This window comes from Solea senegalensis, linkage group LG13, assembly GCF_019176455.1.
Source record: "Solea senegalensis isolate Sse05_10M linkage group LG13, IFAPA_SoseM_1, whole genome shotgun sequence".
NCBI classification, from domain to species: Eukaryota; Metazoa; Chordata; class Actinopteri; order Pleuronectiformes; family Soleidae; genus Solea; species Solea senegalensis.
The window spans coordinates 11,720,708-11,738,432 of NC_058033.1; the positions used below are offsets into that span (position 1 = coordinate 11,720,708).

The following is a 17,725-nucleotide window of genomic DNA, read 5'->3' on the forward strand; positions in this document are numbered from 1 at the left end:
CCACCTTAAACAACCTTCTAAAACCCAGCAGGCTGGCACACGGCCATGGGTGGCTCTATTGTTGAAGGAAGGAAATCAATGTAATTTCCTATTTTGATAGCCTTAGGATCATCTATATATAAAATATCTTTATCCTTCCTCACATTCCAAGGGTTCACTTAATAATTCAATAAAATTTGATTAACTTGCCTCTGGGCTTGATTGTGCTTAGCTGGCACATGCCAAGTTGACACAAAGAGTGGGTCACAGACGGCTTTATTTTGTCTGTTCTCAGGCAGAGGCTGTACACTTCGAAAGATGTTTGCTGTACACTTGACAGAAAGGAGCTTAAGTCCTGTAAGATGTGCAGTGGCCGTTAATGAGATTAAACCAGCATCCAGGCCAGCGCAGAATGTGATTCAGAAAGCAACTCTGATATGGGTTTAACAATAGCTTCATCCTGAACAGCTTGATACCATTTTCAGTATGTCAGTTGTTTTTGTTTGGTACATCACTTGAACTCCGTAATTATAGAGCTGTTAGACTACAGGTGTACTGCTTACATGTGTTGAATGAAAACACAGAAAAAACACTTTGTAAGTAAGTGTAAGTGTTTGTCACTGTTATCTCAACAATGCAATCTCAACAAACCTCTTCAGACTATAACAAGGCAAAAGCATCACCTTAACAATTATTGATTGCTGTGTCTCAAGTTTGGGAAATGGACAGAAACTGCGCATCTCCTTTGATCAGCCAAGTTAGGAAGCATAGTGTTTGATTTTGGAAGTTGTTTTATCTTTATATATCATTTGCCCACGTATATCTGTGACTGAAGGAGATTTACAAGTACTTTACTCCACAGAGTTGAAGCAACTGCTCACACAAACAAAACTGAGATTGCAGTAGTGATGTCATGTCACACAGAAGATTACTGCAGTAGATGTGCTGTGTTACCAGATAAGAATAAGTCAAATACATAGATGACATGATATTTATACAGGGCTAAAAATGTGGTAAAAAATGTTATCACAATAAATAAGAAATTCAGTAGCTATCAGGCAATTTGTGTCACGATACAAAAGTTTGAAATTGTATAATTGTAATTTATAATTAATTCTCAAGATTGTTGGACAATAAAATATGGATTTTTGTTCCAGAGCTAAATTTGAAGTAATCAGTTAATTGTGGTTTTAAATGCCACTATGTGCAGAACAAACTGTCAGGTCAAACTGTTAAAATTATTAAATATGTCCTATCTCTATAATCATTTGTTCACTTCATATCATTGGAAAAGAACGTGATTTAACAATACATAATGTGTTCTAATTGAACTATTGCCCAGCCCTAATTATGTGTTGTATGTTCGAAGTGTGTGAGCTATGATACCACATTTCTACTTGTGCATAGTCTTGTTTTTGCAATGCCAAATAGTGACAGATGGCAAATGTTTGCGTGCATTACCTTTTACAACACAACAACAAGAAATTAAATCCTGGTTTTCCCCACTGTGCCGAAAATAATGCAAAACCGAAAATAAAACCGGGGCTGGGAATTTGTGTACCATCACACTCCTAAACACTGGCATTAAAACTCAATATGTGCACCAGGCACATGAAACTTGTACAGCCTTAGAGCAGGCAGCAGCAGGTTTCTGTTTAACCTCTCTCTGTCACAGTGAGCACAGCCCTGTTTGCATTTACATGTCCTGTTTGTCATATTTATGTGATGTGATTTTCAGATGTCACTTCAGTTATGACTGTCTGTTTTGCATTCCAGGAAACGTGAAATTCTCTGTTTCAGGGTGTTGTGTGTTACCATTCTTGAAAATGGCTCCTTATGCTCACAGAGTAGCCTTATCACAGTGTTAGGATTGTAGGGGATCATGTGCACTGTGAATGCACCGGATTCCTCTCCTGAGTTACCTTCATGTTTGATAAGTTGATATAGTTGGTGACAGCTATATACACATTTCTTGGAAGTTTTCATATATTGTTATTGCAAAGTGATTCATTTTCATCCACCAAAGTAGGAGTGTGTGTAGTCAGGAAATGTTTACGTGTAGTATGTTGGAATGTGGCTATTTTCTCAAATGAAATTTCCTTCCTTTGACCTTTTATCAGTCCCATTCTCACCTCAAATAGGATAAAGCATGGTGACAAAAACTTTTCCAATTCAAAGGTTGACATTGCTGATAAAATATAATGTGACATTATATTGGGTTTGACATCTTGTGCTCCTGCACTTAATCTTGCAAACACTGATGAATATCCCTATTAGTGACTGTGCCATCTGATCAAGTTCAAGGCTGCTTTGCCTCTGCCAGCCACAGCTGTGATACACTCTGTTTTCACTGTATCTTCAAATTTATTTGTTTGTAAAGTCACAAAGGGTGCTTACTGGTTTTTCAGAAATCACACCACTCACATTTTTCTCTCTGTCTTTTTTTCAGCCGAGGATGATGGTCTGTGGGAGAACGGCCTTTCCTACGAGTGTCGTACATTGCTGTTCAAAGCCATCCACAACTTGCTGGAGCGCTGCCTCATGAATCGCAGCTTTGTTCGCATCGGGAAGTGGTTTGTCAAACCGTACGAGAAGGATGAGAAGCCCATCAATAAAAGGTATGCTGGTCCCACCTGTTAAGTCCAATTCGTGTCCAGAGGTGTTCACTCCTCTATGGCAGATCCCTGCACATGTACCTGCACTGTGCAAAGGCTATTTTTCCTCTGTTGTCTTGTTTTTTTGTTGTTGCTGGCTGAGCTATGGTCTGGCGCAGCTCAGCGGTTGAGGACTGCTCCCACTGATACACGGTTACAGTTTTCATGTGTTATTCAGTGTGTACTCTATTGAACCAACACAGTTAGGGCTTCTAATTCCCACTGGCCACATGCTTGACACAAGTACACACTCATTTGGTTGTTTGACAGGGGAAGATATTGCATAGCATTTATTGTACCAGCGATCTCCTCTTTTTTTGCCACGCATCCCAGTTGAATTGATTTATAATGTGTCCAATACACATCTAGCTTGTTCTTTCCTAAAGTTAAGCTGCACAGTGTGGGCTTATTTGAAAGCATTAATGGATGAGTACTGGCTCTTGGGCCAAATCAGGTGCTCCATGTAAAAAAGCAAAAGCCTTAAGCCGATGTTATGAATGTCATTGGTTAATGTCATGTGTTGACAACATATGTCACCTTTCAAACACGTGTGGATTGAAGCCATACATAGTGCACTGATGGGAAAAACTTTTACATTTGTATTAATGTTTATAACTGGACACAAAGAACACATTTGTTTAGTTGTTTTTTTTTTTTTTACATTTATTTAATTTTCTCAAGGGACAAAATGACTCGCGGATTGAAAGGTAGTTAAACATTCAAAAAGTTTACATCCCTATCAAACTTATCAAGTGAATTTCAAAACAAAAATCAAGTAAAAAAGGCATTGAACTCTTGTGGGATTCTTTATCACTTGCTTCAACACAATGCTGATGTTCAAATGCAGTTCTCAGCCAACAGTAGCAGTCAGTGTAGGTGTTTACCTGTAACCGATAGATAAACTGCTGCTGCTGTTGTTTATTTATTTGGAATGCCCCGCAGTTATTTCGCAGGTCACTGCTTGCAGTTTGTTTTTAAACAGAGAACCACACTTTTGACACCTGCTGAACTGTGACAAGGAAACCAAACAAAGGCTTGTAAAAGGATCCAGCTTTATATATCACAGCTGATGTATCAGATGTCTGTAAGTGGCCCCTATCCTGATCCTGCGGATCAACTTGAGACATCCCAATATAATACACTACATAACTGCTGTGATATAAGAGTTTTAAAGAGGACTGGAAGGGGTGCCATTGCCAAGTGCCAGCACTGTTTGTCTCTTACCCCTCTCTCCCTCTCTCCCTCTCTCTCCCTCCAAGTGTATTTATGTGTGAGTGAAACATCCACCACCTCCTCTTCGCTATCTGCTGAGCTGGATTTCTTACCGTCTGTGTCTGGGTTTATTGATAAGAGATGGAGACGTGGTGAAAGTGAGACAGGCTGCTGGTGTTTGACAGCACACATAGAGGCCTCTCTAAATTTTGGTTCTCTTGAATTGAACTTGTAGTGTGTGGTGCGACAGATTTAATGCTGGTTTATGTGCAACAACTGCGGAGCATTTACCAAAACGATAGCGGCCTCTAAATTGTGAAGAAGCTTTATTAGTCAGTTAACAGCTATGGAACCTTCTACTCTACGACATGTGTATGTGTATGTGTATGTGTTGTATTGTTTTTGTAGTTGAGTTGTTTTCGTGTTGCCACCAGCTTTTCCAGTCAGGTGACCACGGGAAAATGCAGTGACATAATCTTGTGTGCACACAGACACGTGAAAGTCAGTGTTTGTTTGTTTGATGGCCAGATGTGTTAGAAATGGTCAGAACTCTGTCTGCTTTTCAGCTTGACCATATTCATTTCAGCGGTGTCAGATCACAATTGCCAGCTTTAATACAGACTCTTTGTATTTGTTGATAGTATCTCACATCTGATGGAATAATGTGGGAGAACCTAAGCTATAGGGATGCCTTCTTTTTAACTCAATTGCGTCCTTACCTAGTATGCTAAACACAGAGAGCCTCAGTGTAGAGGAAATAACAATGGTCCTTTCCTCTTGTCTGAAATCCACATGCCCCCCTCTGTCTGTGTCTGCCTCGTTCTCCTCTCTCTCATTTTTGCTCTCTCTTCCTCCCCTCCCCTCCGTCCCCCTCTGCTGTCACAGAGCAGACTGGGCAGGTTATAAATAGTGGTGCAACCACCCTGAATCTTAGTTGTCGTCAAGGATGTTTTTCTTCTCCCTTTTGGTGTGTTTGCTGTGCCCCGGCTATGCTGGGATTTTGACAAAGAAAGCACTTCAAACTGTTTACTGGAACAGTTTTGTGTGTTTGTGTTATGTTGCTACTGCTTCAGGACCAGCTGATCTGACAGTGAAGCTTTTTTGTTCATTGTCACTGTCTCAGATGAAACACTCTTGTGACGCTTTCATTCCTCTGCATGATAAAAACATTCTGTGTACAGAGTAATTGGTCCTTATGCTTGCATGTGATCCAGCACTCCTAGCATCTTTATATCCTTTAATTGAGAGACGCTCAGCTCTGTCCTGTCAGTACTTTGACAGCAAACTGAATGTTCACCCCCACAGGGACACTGAATTCTCATGGGCGGTGTAGTGATTTTTATATCCACACTGACAACTTACCTTCTTTTTAGAGATAAGCTGATTCCACAAGGATGAAAAAGTTCCAGGGAATTCCCACTCGTATTGTCCTGAGAATACTGTAGCTAACTGTACATTGTTTCATTGTTGCCATTGTTAGATATGTTTCCTTCCTTTCCCGAATACAGAAACACAACACTAAACTTATTAGTTAACAAGGTTTGCTAACACATCTTCTCATCTGCCTCTGCTAAGCACCTTATTCACTTTTCATCAGGTTTAGTAGGTCAGGCACTATTTAGGATTGTTTACCCTTCTCAATCACAAGTGGATTAAGAAAAAGCATAACTGTGTGCAAAGCCATATCATCTCTCTAGCATGACCATTCAATTCTCATGAAGTATATTTGTAATATAAAATACTGTAGTTCTCTTAAGAAAATGTAAAAAAAAAAAGGTGTTGTCGTACAAACATCATCTACGGGAAATACCACACCGTTCACTGAGAGTTTATTTATTCTATCATCAAGATAATAAAAGAGTTAAAGAACTAGGATTTGGATTGAACTAGGATTTATCACATCAAACAAAAATAGTTTTCATAGATGCTGCCAGAAAACAAAAAATATTGATCAGTCTGCGTTCTTGTCTGTTTTCTTTCCTGTACAAATCAAATCATAATTCAGTTTGTAGGTCAACCAGAAAATGACTCAATTTAGTGAAAATTGCTCTGTAAGCCTTTCCAAATTGAACTTTGAAATGAATAAAGTAGTCTGGGTTGAACATATTAAATCTTGCAAAAAATACAAATATGTTACTTTGACCCAGTAGATAAAGTTTAAATATGCTACAAATCACTACCAAGAGTTGAACTGTTATTAGCATTTTTATGAATTTGTCATGGTATTTGATCATTTAGGTTTTATAGATCCACTTTTTCTTAGAGGACTTTGTGGGATCCTGCCATTGACTATCACCTCCTGGTTTTACTCACAGATCTGTTCAGCTTCAGTTTTTAACATTTGTTTTTTATGGCAATCAGTCTATTATGTGATTTGGCAACTCTGCAAAAGATTCTACTATTTTGCCAGTTAAGATTTTTTGGGGTTCAACTGAACAATTTACTAGAAACATGACTTCATATTACCTGAACATGCAAATAATTATTGCAGCTTTAAATTAATTATTGTTGATGAAAAATTATATATTCTATAGTTTGATTAGTCAATTAGGTAATTGTTGTAGCTGTACATGATTGCATACCACACTAACAAATACACTTTTTGAATAATGAATAATAAATAAATAAAAATAGTAATGATAAATTCTGCAAGATCTTTTTTTTGGTTTCTCTGCACAAATCGGCACAGAAGGGGAAACACTGAATTCTCCCTCTGATCATTGGATCAATCCTGTGCAGCATCTACAGTCTCCAGTTGGTGGAGGCTGTTGCTAGCTCACAGTGTTCATAACCCCAGACCTCAGCCTGTGTTGAAATGCTTACATCATCTCTCTCCCCCTCCCTCCTGTCTCATTTTAGCCTGATGTGTGTGGTAAGCAGCAGGCTGCAAACAGAATTTTCAGAATCTTTAATAATGATTACCTGTCTCGTGTGTCCAGTTGCTAGTATCACCTTCTTTCCACAACACTATACACTCTGAATGATGAACTGTCTATGAACTCTTTTCATCTCAGGGGATGTAATTTTTTGTGTGAATCTACAAGTAAAATAAATACTCTTATTTAAATAAAACTGTGAAAACAAAATGAGCACACATTGATTGTGTAGTCTCTCTTATTTTTAACACGCCATGCAAATGCAGCAGTAAGTGCTGATACAGCCGACAGGAGTTCTCTTTGTCTGGAGGACAGACGGCTGCATGTTTTGCAGCCTGGGTGTTTCTGAGAACCTTTTGCTGCGAGGTAGACTGGCTGCTTCAGGAAACAGAGAGAGAGGGAGAGAGAGCAAAAAAACACAAGGGAGGGTAGGAGGATGGAAGGGAGCGAGGGGTCGAGCAAGGGAGAGCTCCTTTTGGTTGTCATGGCAGCAGGGAAATGCACCCTGGGATTGAGTGTTTCCAAGGTGAAGTGGGATGCTTGTGCTCGATTGGTCAGCTAACTGGTTGACTTGCTTCTAATTGGCTGCGTCACCGAAATTCAGTGCAACATTAAATCTTTGATGTTTCAGTGTGATCAGGACAAAGGGGATATCGTTTTTTTTTATCTGCTTGGTGTGCACTCTGTATTTGAAGCAGCATGTGCAGGGTGTACAGTATAAACCAGCTGTGCTATAAAAGAATATTAGATCACTACTCGACTGTGAATATATTGTCTGTTGTGTGTTGAGACTGAAAGCATTGTTAACAAATCAGGCTGTTATGAAATTAAGCCAGTGTGCAGCAAGTCGTAATCGAAGAATGACTGAATGCAAATTTGTACAATGACTTAAATGCCTGCATAATCTAATGCGAGTGCACTTTTCTGCATGACTGTGTGATATGTGGCTGAGCACATTCTTTGTCCATTGTTTTGGCCTGACAGTAGGAGGTGAACGTGTGAGCTGTGGTGCGCTGTAGCAGGCGGAAGCAGAGAGCAGCTCTCTGTTAAGTAGGACAGTGCAGGATAAAGGGCCACTGCCTCCAGTCTGGGGCTAAAGCGCTAAATTTATCCCCTCGCTGCTCCCAGCACAACTCAAACACACAGGGACATGGGTGTACAAACACACTTGTCAACAGTCGGCATGTGAGCTAGTCCACACTGGGGGCAGTCAGCAAGTGAGCACACTGTTTTTTTATTAATGGAGTTAAACAAAAGGAACGCAGCCAGAGAGAGCTGCTGTAAATGTAACGTAGAGCACCGATTTAGATACAAATCTACCGCACATTGCATAACCTTAAAACTTGACCCTTTACTGTTCCCTGTACTTCATCAGTCTCTCTAGCAACAAGAAGTCTAGGGAGACTGGGCTATGGGACCATGTGACCCAGAGCTCTGGATGTATCATGTTACTAGAGAGTACTGCCCAGAAGACAAATATGGATCTTAAAGAAAAATGCCAGGGTTTTTCATTTGTATGGATCACCTCCTTAATTGCTGCACATTCACACATTATTAATAGTCCATTTGCCATTACATTATTTTGTGGTACCATTTAAAGCAAAGTCCTTTGTTCCATTGACCTTTCAGAGACCCTACAATTTGTAGCTGTCCACACATACACAGTTTTAATTACCAGCTATATTTGATCTGACATGCTCTAGGCAAGTCATTTATGTTGATAGAACTGGTTAAGCGGTATTTAGATATGAATTTATTGCCTGAAGGAAATACAGTAAAGCAATTCAGCAAACAAATTTGCACCACTCATTTTACAAGAATTTATTATGATCTTCTATCTTTGTCGTGAACAAAATACAGCATGAGCAAGGGAATGAGGTAATAGAAGCAAATATGAATATGATTTAGCTTTCATGACACTGTGAGTTAAACAAGCTAAGCGCCTAGAGTGTTTCAACGAGTGTGAAGAAACGAGACACCATCAGAAACTTGTCGCACCTCGCTGCAAGTTTATTCCGCCAAATTTCCACTCCCTGAATGCGTCCCTCATTTCCCCCAGTGCCAGCTAGAGGCCCCTTAAGAACAAAGAACTCTGTCATTACCAAAGTAAGAGACATCTTTGTCTTTTCATTTACTGTAGCAGTGAAAGGCCATACTTGTATCAACAGTGGCATTCAAGGGTAGCATCACAAACAATTTTTATGGAGGGAATCCCCTGTCGGCACCGTCTCATTTCCCCTGTTCTCTGTGAACTACCACCTCGTCTGCCAGTGCAGTCTGCATTCCTCCCATTCCTCCCATTTTCCCATGAGTCCAGAGGCTATGGAAGAGTATGGGGCCAAGTGTATGTAGTAGTCCTCCTATAGTTAATCTGTTATCTGTCACTTCTACCCTGCCCCCACCTCCACTTTCTGTCTTTTTCCAACTGACTGCTGGCCTGTCTATAATCCAGAGATTTAGACAGATGGCCATAATTTAAAGATAATCCCTAATATGGTATTAGACATTTCCCCTCATCACTGTTTGAGTAGAAGCGGGTTATATTGTTAACTGACCCAGTCTAAAAAGATTTCCAAGAAAATAATCATGCACTGAAACATAGTTATTAGTATTAGTAATTCATTCTAAATTCACTGTTTAGGCTAATGATGCAGTTTAAGAATTATTTAGTTGCATTTGGGGGTTACAGCACATCCAATTCACACAAAGAGCCCAGGATTAAGGAGTTGTAACTGATCCTGCCCTTTCCTTTTCTTTTATAGATGTCACTCTGAGGCATTAGATAAAACATTTCAATTCATCCTTGATTTTCAAAGCTGGCTTAGTTTCAAATTTAGTTTAGTTTTTGAACATACATTAAAAGTTAATGTGTGTGTGCGTGTTTGTGTTTTGCAGGAAATTGCTGCTGGGGCATATGAGAAATGTCCAAATCCCTCTAGGAACTTCCTTTCCCCAGTACATAGACTAGGATCAATAACATCAGATCTTATCAGTGCATCATTTTACCAATTTAGTTCTGGCACCTGTTTGTTATCAGTTGTCAGCACATCCCTACTCCTGATTAGTCATTCTGGCTGTGTTACACTAGGTCAAATACTCATAGTTGAGGTGGCAACCTGATAATGAAGTCAAATTCCTCTGCAGTTATTCACCATTCATCTGATATTTATTCACACATCACATCATGCGAGTTAATACACTTGTTCAGTCAAACAAAGAGCCCATGTCCTTCTGTTAACCTGTCCTCATTCATCTGGATTACATTCAATAAAGCCCACAAATGTGGCCACAGAGCGTATTAATAATTCTGTACAGAATATGTTGCAGCTAGCAGCCGGCAGACTTTCAAACCACAGTAACTAAAACATGATTTTGAACAAGCATTCCAGCTAATTTGAAAGAAAAAAGGGCTTTTGTGGTGTAACTGGAGACACACAGCTTTAATACAGGATGAGGCTGACTAATTGGCCATGGCTCTGGGTAATTAAGCTTTATTATAACAACTGCACAACTTATATTACTAATGGCATGGCCTACTGTCTTCAAACAGGCTTAAAATACAGTCCTCATTACATACTAGCATAACATATTGAGTTTTCAACCCACAGGTGTGTAGATGTGTTAAAAAGTAAGTGGTTTTTGTGAAAACGTTGAATACAAAACTTTAACAATTAAATGTATATTACTCTGCAGGGATACACAAGTGCCTTTTTCTGAGGAAGAAACAGATGTCACATTACAATTAGGATGCAGCTGCGGAGTGATTATGTGAACATGGTAATGAGTATAATTAATAAAAATATTTTTCCTGAAGAGTAAAGGGATCTGGTGCAGATTTAGAATGATGGTTTTTTTTTCGCTGACAGGAGGTATATTAGAGGAACCCTGGTGTGCACATGTGAGTGTACATGTCTGCTTTTGTGTGTAATCTGTAGACTAAATGTGGAGGGAGCTGGAACCCAATTTGATGTCAGGGTTATGTCAGCATTATCTTTAGTTGGCTCTGGCTGTATGTCTGTGACACACTTGGAGAGAATCAGATTTCTCCTTTTTTTATGGACACGTCGTTCCACCTCTTTCCATTTCTCTCTCTCCCTTCCAAGTTTGATCTGTCAAGTACAAAGAGTCTCAACTTCTTCTCCATTTGCGGCAGAAGAAATCAATTTGAAGTAATAGAGCTTTTTGTGCGTGTTTGTGTGCACTGGCCTTAAGTTTTAGTTCCTACTTCTCCAGTGTGAAATGTGTGCTAAAGCCAAAGCTGGTGCTTCTTTCAAAGCCTTGTGTGTTTGTGTTCCATTTGCAGTAGTCAGTCCTGTTGTTTCCCAGTGGTCAGGTGGCCAGACAATAGTGGAGATCATATGTGCTCTCTAACTTGTTTATTTTTTATTTAATGTCCTTTTGTTGATAATTATTTACATCTTGCCATGGTCCTGTGTCTGATCCTAACATGGCTAATACAAATTTAGCATTGTCCTTTTATGTACCAGTCATTGTGTAAACAATACTACCACACACTGCTCCTCCAAACAAAGAAATTAATGACTAACCAAGTTTTGATGGAAAGTGTGAGTTGGTAAATCTCTTGCATCAACTGTAGTCAAAACAGTTAATTCTAATCTTTTTTCTCATGGTGTTTGATTGTTATTGTGAGCCCATATTCCTGAAACATTATTTATTAATGCTGCGTCAGAAACTGTCAATGCCAGTATGTCCTGTCACACGACTAGTCAAAACATGTTTACATGTTACAAATTATTATAACAAGCTGCTAAAAATGGCAGACATCCATGATACACCAGAGGTGACAGCTGCATGCCCAGAGATGGAAGAGAGTATCCCATTGGAAAGCACACTTGCTGCTGCTGCTGCTGCTGTTGTTGTTGTTGTTCTGGGGAACTGTACATCAGCCAAACGGAAGCTCACTTTAGAGTGCACAACCGTTTAAGCCCAACAAACATCTATGGAATGTCACAGCCCTGCATCCTTCCCTTTTGTCCCCTCTTGATCCTCTGAACTGTTCTCACCACCTCAGACTCCATGGCCGCCGATGATGATTCACCTCCAACCAGGTTTCATATTATCTGTGCAACCTTATGTGAGTGAGTATGTGAGCCTGCACATGTCGGACCATTGTTGTTAGAACAGCTTCTGGTTCGACTCACGTATTGTGAGGACATTCTGAGTGGTCCTATCAACTTTTTGAGTGTGGCATTTTGTGAGAGAGAGAGAGAGAGACTCAGCTAATGGTCAGTGACAGATTCCTCTCCTCTTTTATGGTTTTCTAACCATTTGTTTTATATTGTCTGCAAAAACAGTGAATAAATGACAATAATCCAATAACAATAAAACAATGGTGTAATAAATATTATGCTTTTTCTTTTCATACGTTCACAATGGGTCTGACCTGTTTAATTACTTATAAAGCAAACAAAAGGTTACCATCCCGGGAAAAAAAAAATTCTGATAATAATCATGTCACTCTGGGGGTACGGCTTTGTTGGTTAACAATTACTTAACAACAAAACCACATAGTGTCACAAAAATTGATGGGCCTTGGAAAATGAAATGCAATGACAGAGTCACTAATGCATGACAATTTGGCAGGAACACCATAATCCCATGGTAGATACAAAAATTTCAAAGCACATTAATTCACAAAGCTCGAACTGTCAGGGAATGAATTTGGATGCTCGCTCCCCTTTTAGGACTACATTGGTGAACATTTGCTGTAACAACAAGCCACCCATTTATCTGCTGGCAAGCCTTAATGCAGACAACATATAAGATAATGAGATGTTTTACTCTGAAAAACAGTAAGGTTTTTTGTTGTTGTTGTTTTAGTGCAGTTTAGTGCAAACAGATTAAACATGATGCCTTCAAAAATGTAAGCTGTCACACTGTTTTTTGAGTAATTATTTAATCAAGACATTAATCTACTGTTTTTTTCCAAATTGAGTTGGGGTGGACTGCCCGTTTTATGTAAAAATAATAGCTTCTCAGTTTACTTAAACACATAGAGGTCATATAGAAGTTAAATGGTGGTGATCAGCTGTTTGTGTGCCTCACAGCAGACCACCCCTGTGGCTGTGAGCAAGACGGTCAGTCGTGTGTGGCTCATTCCTTCCCACTGGTCTCCCCTTGCTGTCGCCGCTGGCCTTTGGCACCTTATTTTCCATGGCATGCTAGCTGAAGGCAAATGTGCCCACCTGCCCTCCTTTGTATGTGGCCCTGCTCCAAATCCATGTCTTATTGTCCTCGTACCAAGGCAAAGGCCACCGGCCATTTGCATGTGAGAGGTGGAGCAGGGAGTGCCTTTGTGGATATTTAGAGGGGCAATGTGAGCAAGCGCACGGCAAGAAGAGGGAAAGGAGAGAGCATATCAGTGAGAAGCACTATCTATTTGCCAGTCAGTAAATTAACAGCAGAGCAGAAGAGAGTGGGTGAAAACATGGCGGCAGAGAGAGAGGTAGAACAGATGATTAGAAGATTGTGTGGCTTTTTGTCAGGCTACAACAGCAGCCCTCCCTCCTTCATGCGCTCTCAACATGACTGAGAGATCGAGCGAGCCCACAAATCTAGTTAATGAATTAATATCTGGCAAGTATCTGCTCTTTCTGGAGGATGGTGGACTAAGTCTTTGGATACAGCCTGCTGGATACAATAATGATAGAGCAAACAAAAACGGGATGAGAAACATTAAGTTGTTTAAAAGGCATTTCTGTCTGTGTTGGTTCATGTACATTTGCTGCTGACAGGTGGAGTTCAAATCATACAGGTGCCCAATTTTCTCTGGTTCTCAACACTGGCCTCAGGTTTTGGTTCCCCTTTTTTTCAATTGCTCACAGTATCTCGCTGCAGGGGAGATGACATTCTGAAATCCCTGACAACTGAGTCTTGAGACAAGATCGACAGACTTTATCAACTCAATGTGTCATAGCATAAAGCCCCTGAGGGCTCCTTCAGGGGGTTCCTGAGGCAAAGTAAGAAATAGTTTTCAAATGAAATCATAATTTCATTAGGATTTAATTTAGAGGTCAAGCACACAAGGGACTGTTTCAGGGATTTTTCTCTTCAGTTAAAGAAAGTCTTCAGGAAGTCACTGCACCTGGTTAAGAAATGGTGTTAGACTTGCTGCCACCTAAAATCGAAACTTACATTTTTCTAACAGGAAAAAATATATTAAACATGCTGTGAAAGGTCAAAGGAGGTGCTGACAGGCATATTCTGTTAATCTACGATGGGGCCAGGCTAGCCTTTCTCCAGCCCACCCGTCTGTAGATTTACTTCACTTTCCTCCATGTACCACCAGAGGAAGCTTGCATACCACTGAGAACCATGGTGTAAGAGGATACAGGAAATGGCATATTTTAAAAGATGGATTTAAAAATGTTATCAATCAATATAGCATCTTCAAAATAAATATCGTTATGCATCATAAAATCTATTTTTTAAACAAAGCCCTAGCATGCATGCATGGAACATTGTACTGACATAGACCCACAGTCCTTTATGTGCATTTCTATTTTGTGTAATCATGTAAAGGAAAAAAAATACATTGATGTGGCTTGTCTGTGCCTACATTTGACCTGCTGTCCTCTTTTTAGCTGCCACATTCACTCACCCTGCCATGGTTAACGGCTGATGTTTGCAGGTGTGTGTCAAGCCCACACACTGAAGTTGTTGTGTTTGTTGCACTAACAGGCTGTGGATGTTTGCAGAAGAATTGAACTTGGATTGATGCCACACACAAAGGTTCCCCGTTTTGTGCTGCATTTTGTCATAGCCTAAGCCTCACTAAATCCCATTGCATTTGTGTGTCAGGGAGAGACTTGGTGATGAGGGAATGTGTCATGTGGCCATGTTTGTGTTGAAGTTTCAGTTCTTGCTCAGCCAAGTGCTAAAAAAGCACCTGTTGAGTTCAGAGTAAAGCCCGGGATTACCTGTCGTCCTTGAAAAGTTATGTATGTGGAAAGTAGAAACAGATTTTACTTTTCACTGGACTAGATGTATAAAATCTTGTTTCATTATTATGTTCATATGTTCATACAGAATGACCTAAAACAACTAATTGGGATTCAATGTAATCAGCTCAAATGAGACAGCTGACATGTCAGATAATAAAAGTAATGGATGGGTTGACACTGGTGTAGCAATCTGTGACGTCACATACGTACATGAAGAATGAAGTTGAATCTGGTGCGATACCAAGAGAATGAAAGAAAGTAAGCAAGTTTTGTTGTACTTCTGCCTCTTGAGCCACAGGTGGCAGCCCTCTACCTCAAGCTTACACCCTAGAAGCACAGATGTGTGGAAATGTGTAGTGTAAGGTTTTCTTTGCACGTGTGAGGTGAATGATACACTGCAGTTCTGTGGATGTCTGGAGAACACAGCAACACATGTAGTTCCTCTCCACTGCTGTTTATCTCATGGTTGCTTTCTCTTTCCTCCCCTTTGTTGCTTTTTGGCCAGTTCCCCTCTTTTCCTGTTGGCACAGAAAGAAAAAAAACAGATCCTCAAATGACCCCACCACCACTTCCTATTATCTTCCATTATTTTGCTACATACTTTGATGATAAGAAGGACCCCTGTCTGCCTTACATTCAACTACAACCTTATTTATTTGCTGTTCTTTCCCCACTCACTGTCCAGAAGGTTTGGTGTAGTGCTGAACTGTCTTGAAGACCTCTCATTATGCTGCCTTTACGGTAGCATGCCAACATTCTGGAATTACTCCCACCATATTGACCCTCCTCTTTACTCAGAAGTCAATCTATCTCTGTGACTAACTCTGTGACTATTTCTGCATTTGGAACAAGTTGGAACAATGATGTCTCCACTTTCCCTGTTCTTTTTATTAACATGATACATGCACTGAAGAGGCTGTGTAAATTGAACTTTTCTTACAACAGTGTCTTTGCTCTCTGTTCCAGCATGTGGCCAAATTCCCTCGTCCTCCATTCACAACCTCACCTGGCTGCTCACCAGTGTTTTTTTTTCCTTCTGTTTGCATTTATCCACTGCTTCTCCTGCAGGTGACTGCTGCAAGCATCTGTTCTCAGTCAGGCTTTTGTGATTAATCACGCGGATACAAACTCTGTAGTGAAAGGACTCCAACCACAGTTTTCTCATCTTCCCATGTCTATCTGACAATTTAATAGCATTTGGCTGGGTCAGTAGTTTTCGTTCAGTAGAGTGTTCTTACTGGGCTTGTCTCCGCATCAGCCCTCTCTGTGTACCTGTCATTCGGGGTATGTAAGAGTGTGTTGTGTCATTTCACCTGTCAGTTTTTCTTTTATTAAACGGTTGAAGGAAGCTGACTAGCTGTACTTGTTAGTATGTAAAAAAAAACAAAAAAAAAACAACAACCATACAATAATGTTACTACATACTTGAATGTACTGACAGTTATGTCAGTACAGCAGTTATACCATCTTATAATGTGCTCCATGAAGTAAAATGCACTGTTGCACCACTGCAAAAAACATATCTTTTAATATCTTTTAGTGATTATAGATAATAATCCTTTTTTCCACAGAGATTGTTTGCTGGTGGCACTATAAATACATACTGCAGTCAGCTTTCTTCTGTGTATTTTCTCTAAGTGGACATAGGTCTTAAGGAACATGATAGTTCTGTGAGTTTGTCTTCCCTCGTGCCACAGCTACGTATGCAGCCAGAACAACTGATCATGGACAGACACAAAGACAAATGTATTGTCTTGTCTGACTAATAGATTGTATTGTCATCTGTCAGCATGTCAGGGAAACTCAGTGCTTCTTATTTTAACAGCATGGCCATTATCACAGCTGTGTCAATGGCTTTGCAAATTTGTAATGTGGGAAAAAAATCAATACAGTGAGAGCCCTATTCTGCTATTCTGGCAAAATCCTGAGTTTTTCAGGGCCCTTCCGTCTAAGTTCCCACGAAGTATCAGTGTGGTGGCATTATTGGAATTGATAAGGAAAATGCATTTAATCCCAACAGTGCTGATGTCTTCTGAGTGCAGCCTCAGACAAATCAAGAAGTCAGTCAAAGTTGGTCTTTATTGTACAAAATCCTTTCTGTTTCCCCTTTTGCTGAGCAAAAATGAACTGTGTAAACAGATGGAATTTGATTCTAAAAAGATTTGGAAGATGGCTAACTTGATTTGTGTGGCTCCAGCTCCTGAAGTCTTTATTGTAGCTTCAGTCAAACTGGGGTCTTTGCTGTCTCAGTGGCGAGTGAGTCAGGCTGCTAAAGCTTTACATCAGCTTGGCTGAATTTTTCAAAGGAGGAGGATGGCCGGCTTTGGCCCACCACTGACATTGTAGTGAAGTTATGAAATGATGCCTCCTCCTAATACCAATGATCACTGCTACTTGGACTTGAAAGATTTTATGTCTGTATGTCTGTGTCCCCTCTTTACAATTGCACACAGCTGCCTCAGCTTGAATCTAGCCTGCAAAGCTTTAATATCATAACATTGACCAATAATTAACTTGTTGTATTGGAGCATGAGCAGCATGGCAGCTGCAGTCCAACCACCAGTTCTCCCAATTGGCATTTGGTAGAACTGCTGAACTCTAAATCTCTGTTGCTTTGACTTAGTTATACACTAACAAGCACCACATTATCTAATCCAAAATTAAGTTTAAAATACATGTCAACCACAGATTGGCGTACTGATTGGTGGTAATATTGAAGTGTGCATTCTGTCTCTTGCCATCTTTGCTCCTTTTCTTTAATCCTCTGTAGACTAGGTGTGCCAGACAAAGATGGGACAAGAAAGCTGATATTTGCTGAAGCAGACCCTCTGAGAATGTAGCTGTCTTTGATCCGCTTCCAAAGTCACCCCTTTGCTGGGTCAATGGTCATTTGTGCTTTCTCTTGCTCTCTCTGTATTTGTGTGTCACGTTTTTGCGGGCATATTGGATGCAGACTCCAGACTCAAAGTGAGAGGAGACTCGACAGACAAGGGTCTGCATTTTGCTCTGCCTTGTCGTCTTCCATCTGCCTTGTCCTTGT

At 40.1% G+C, this 17,725-nt stretch overlaps 1 protein-coding gene across 1 annotated transcript in view; it reads left to right on the forward strand.

Annotated features, from left to right (window-relative positions):
- Positions 1-17,725, forward strand: part of med13a (mediator complex subunit 13a) — a 79,785-nt gene that overhangs the window by 19,672 nt on the left and 42,388 nt on the right. Inside the window, exon 3 of the mRNA XM_044041480.1 lies at positions 2,429-2,597. Coding sequence (XP_043897415.1) covers positions 2,429-2,597 — 169 coding nt within the window. The remainder of the gene's footprint in view (positions 1-2,428; positions 2,598-17,725) is intronic.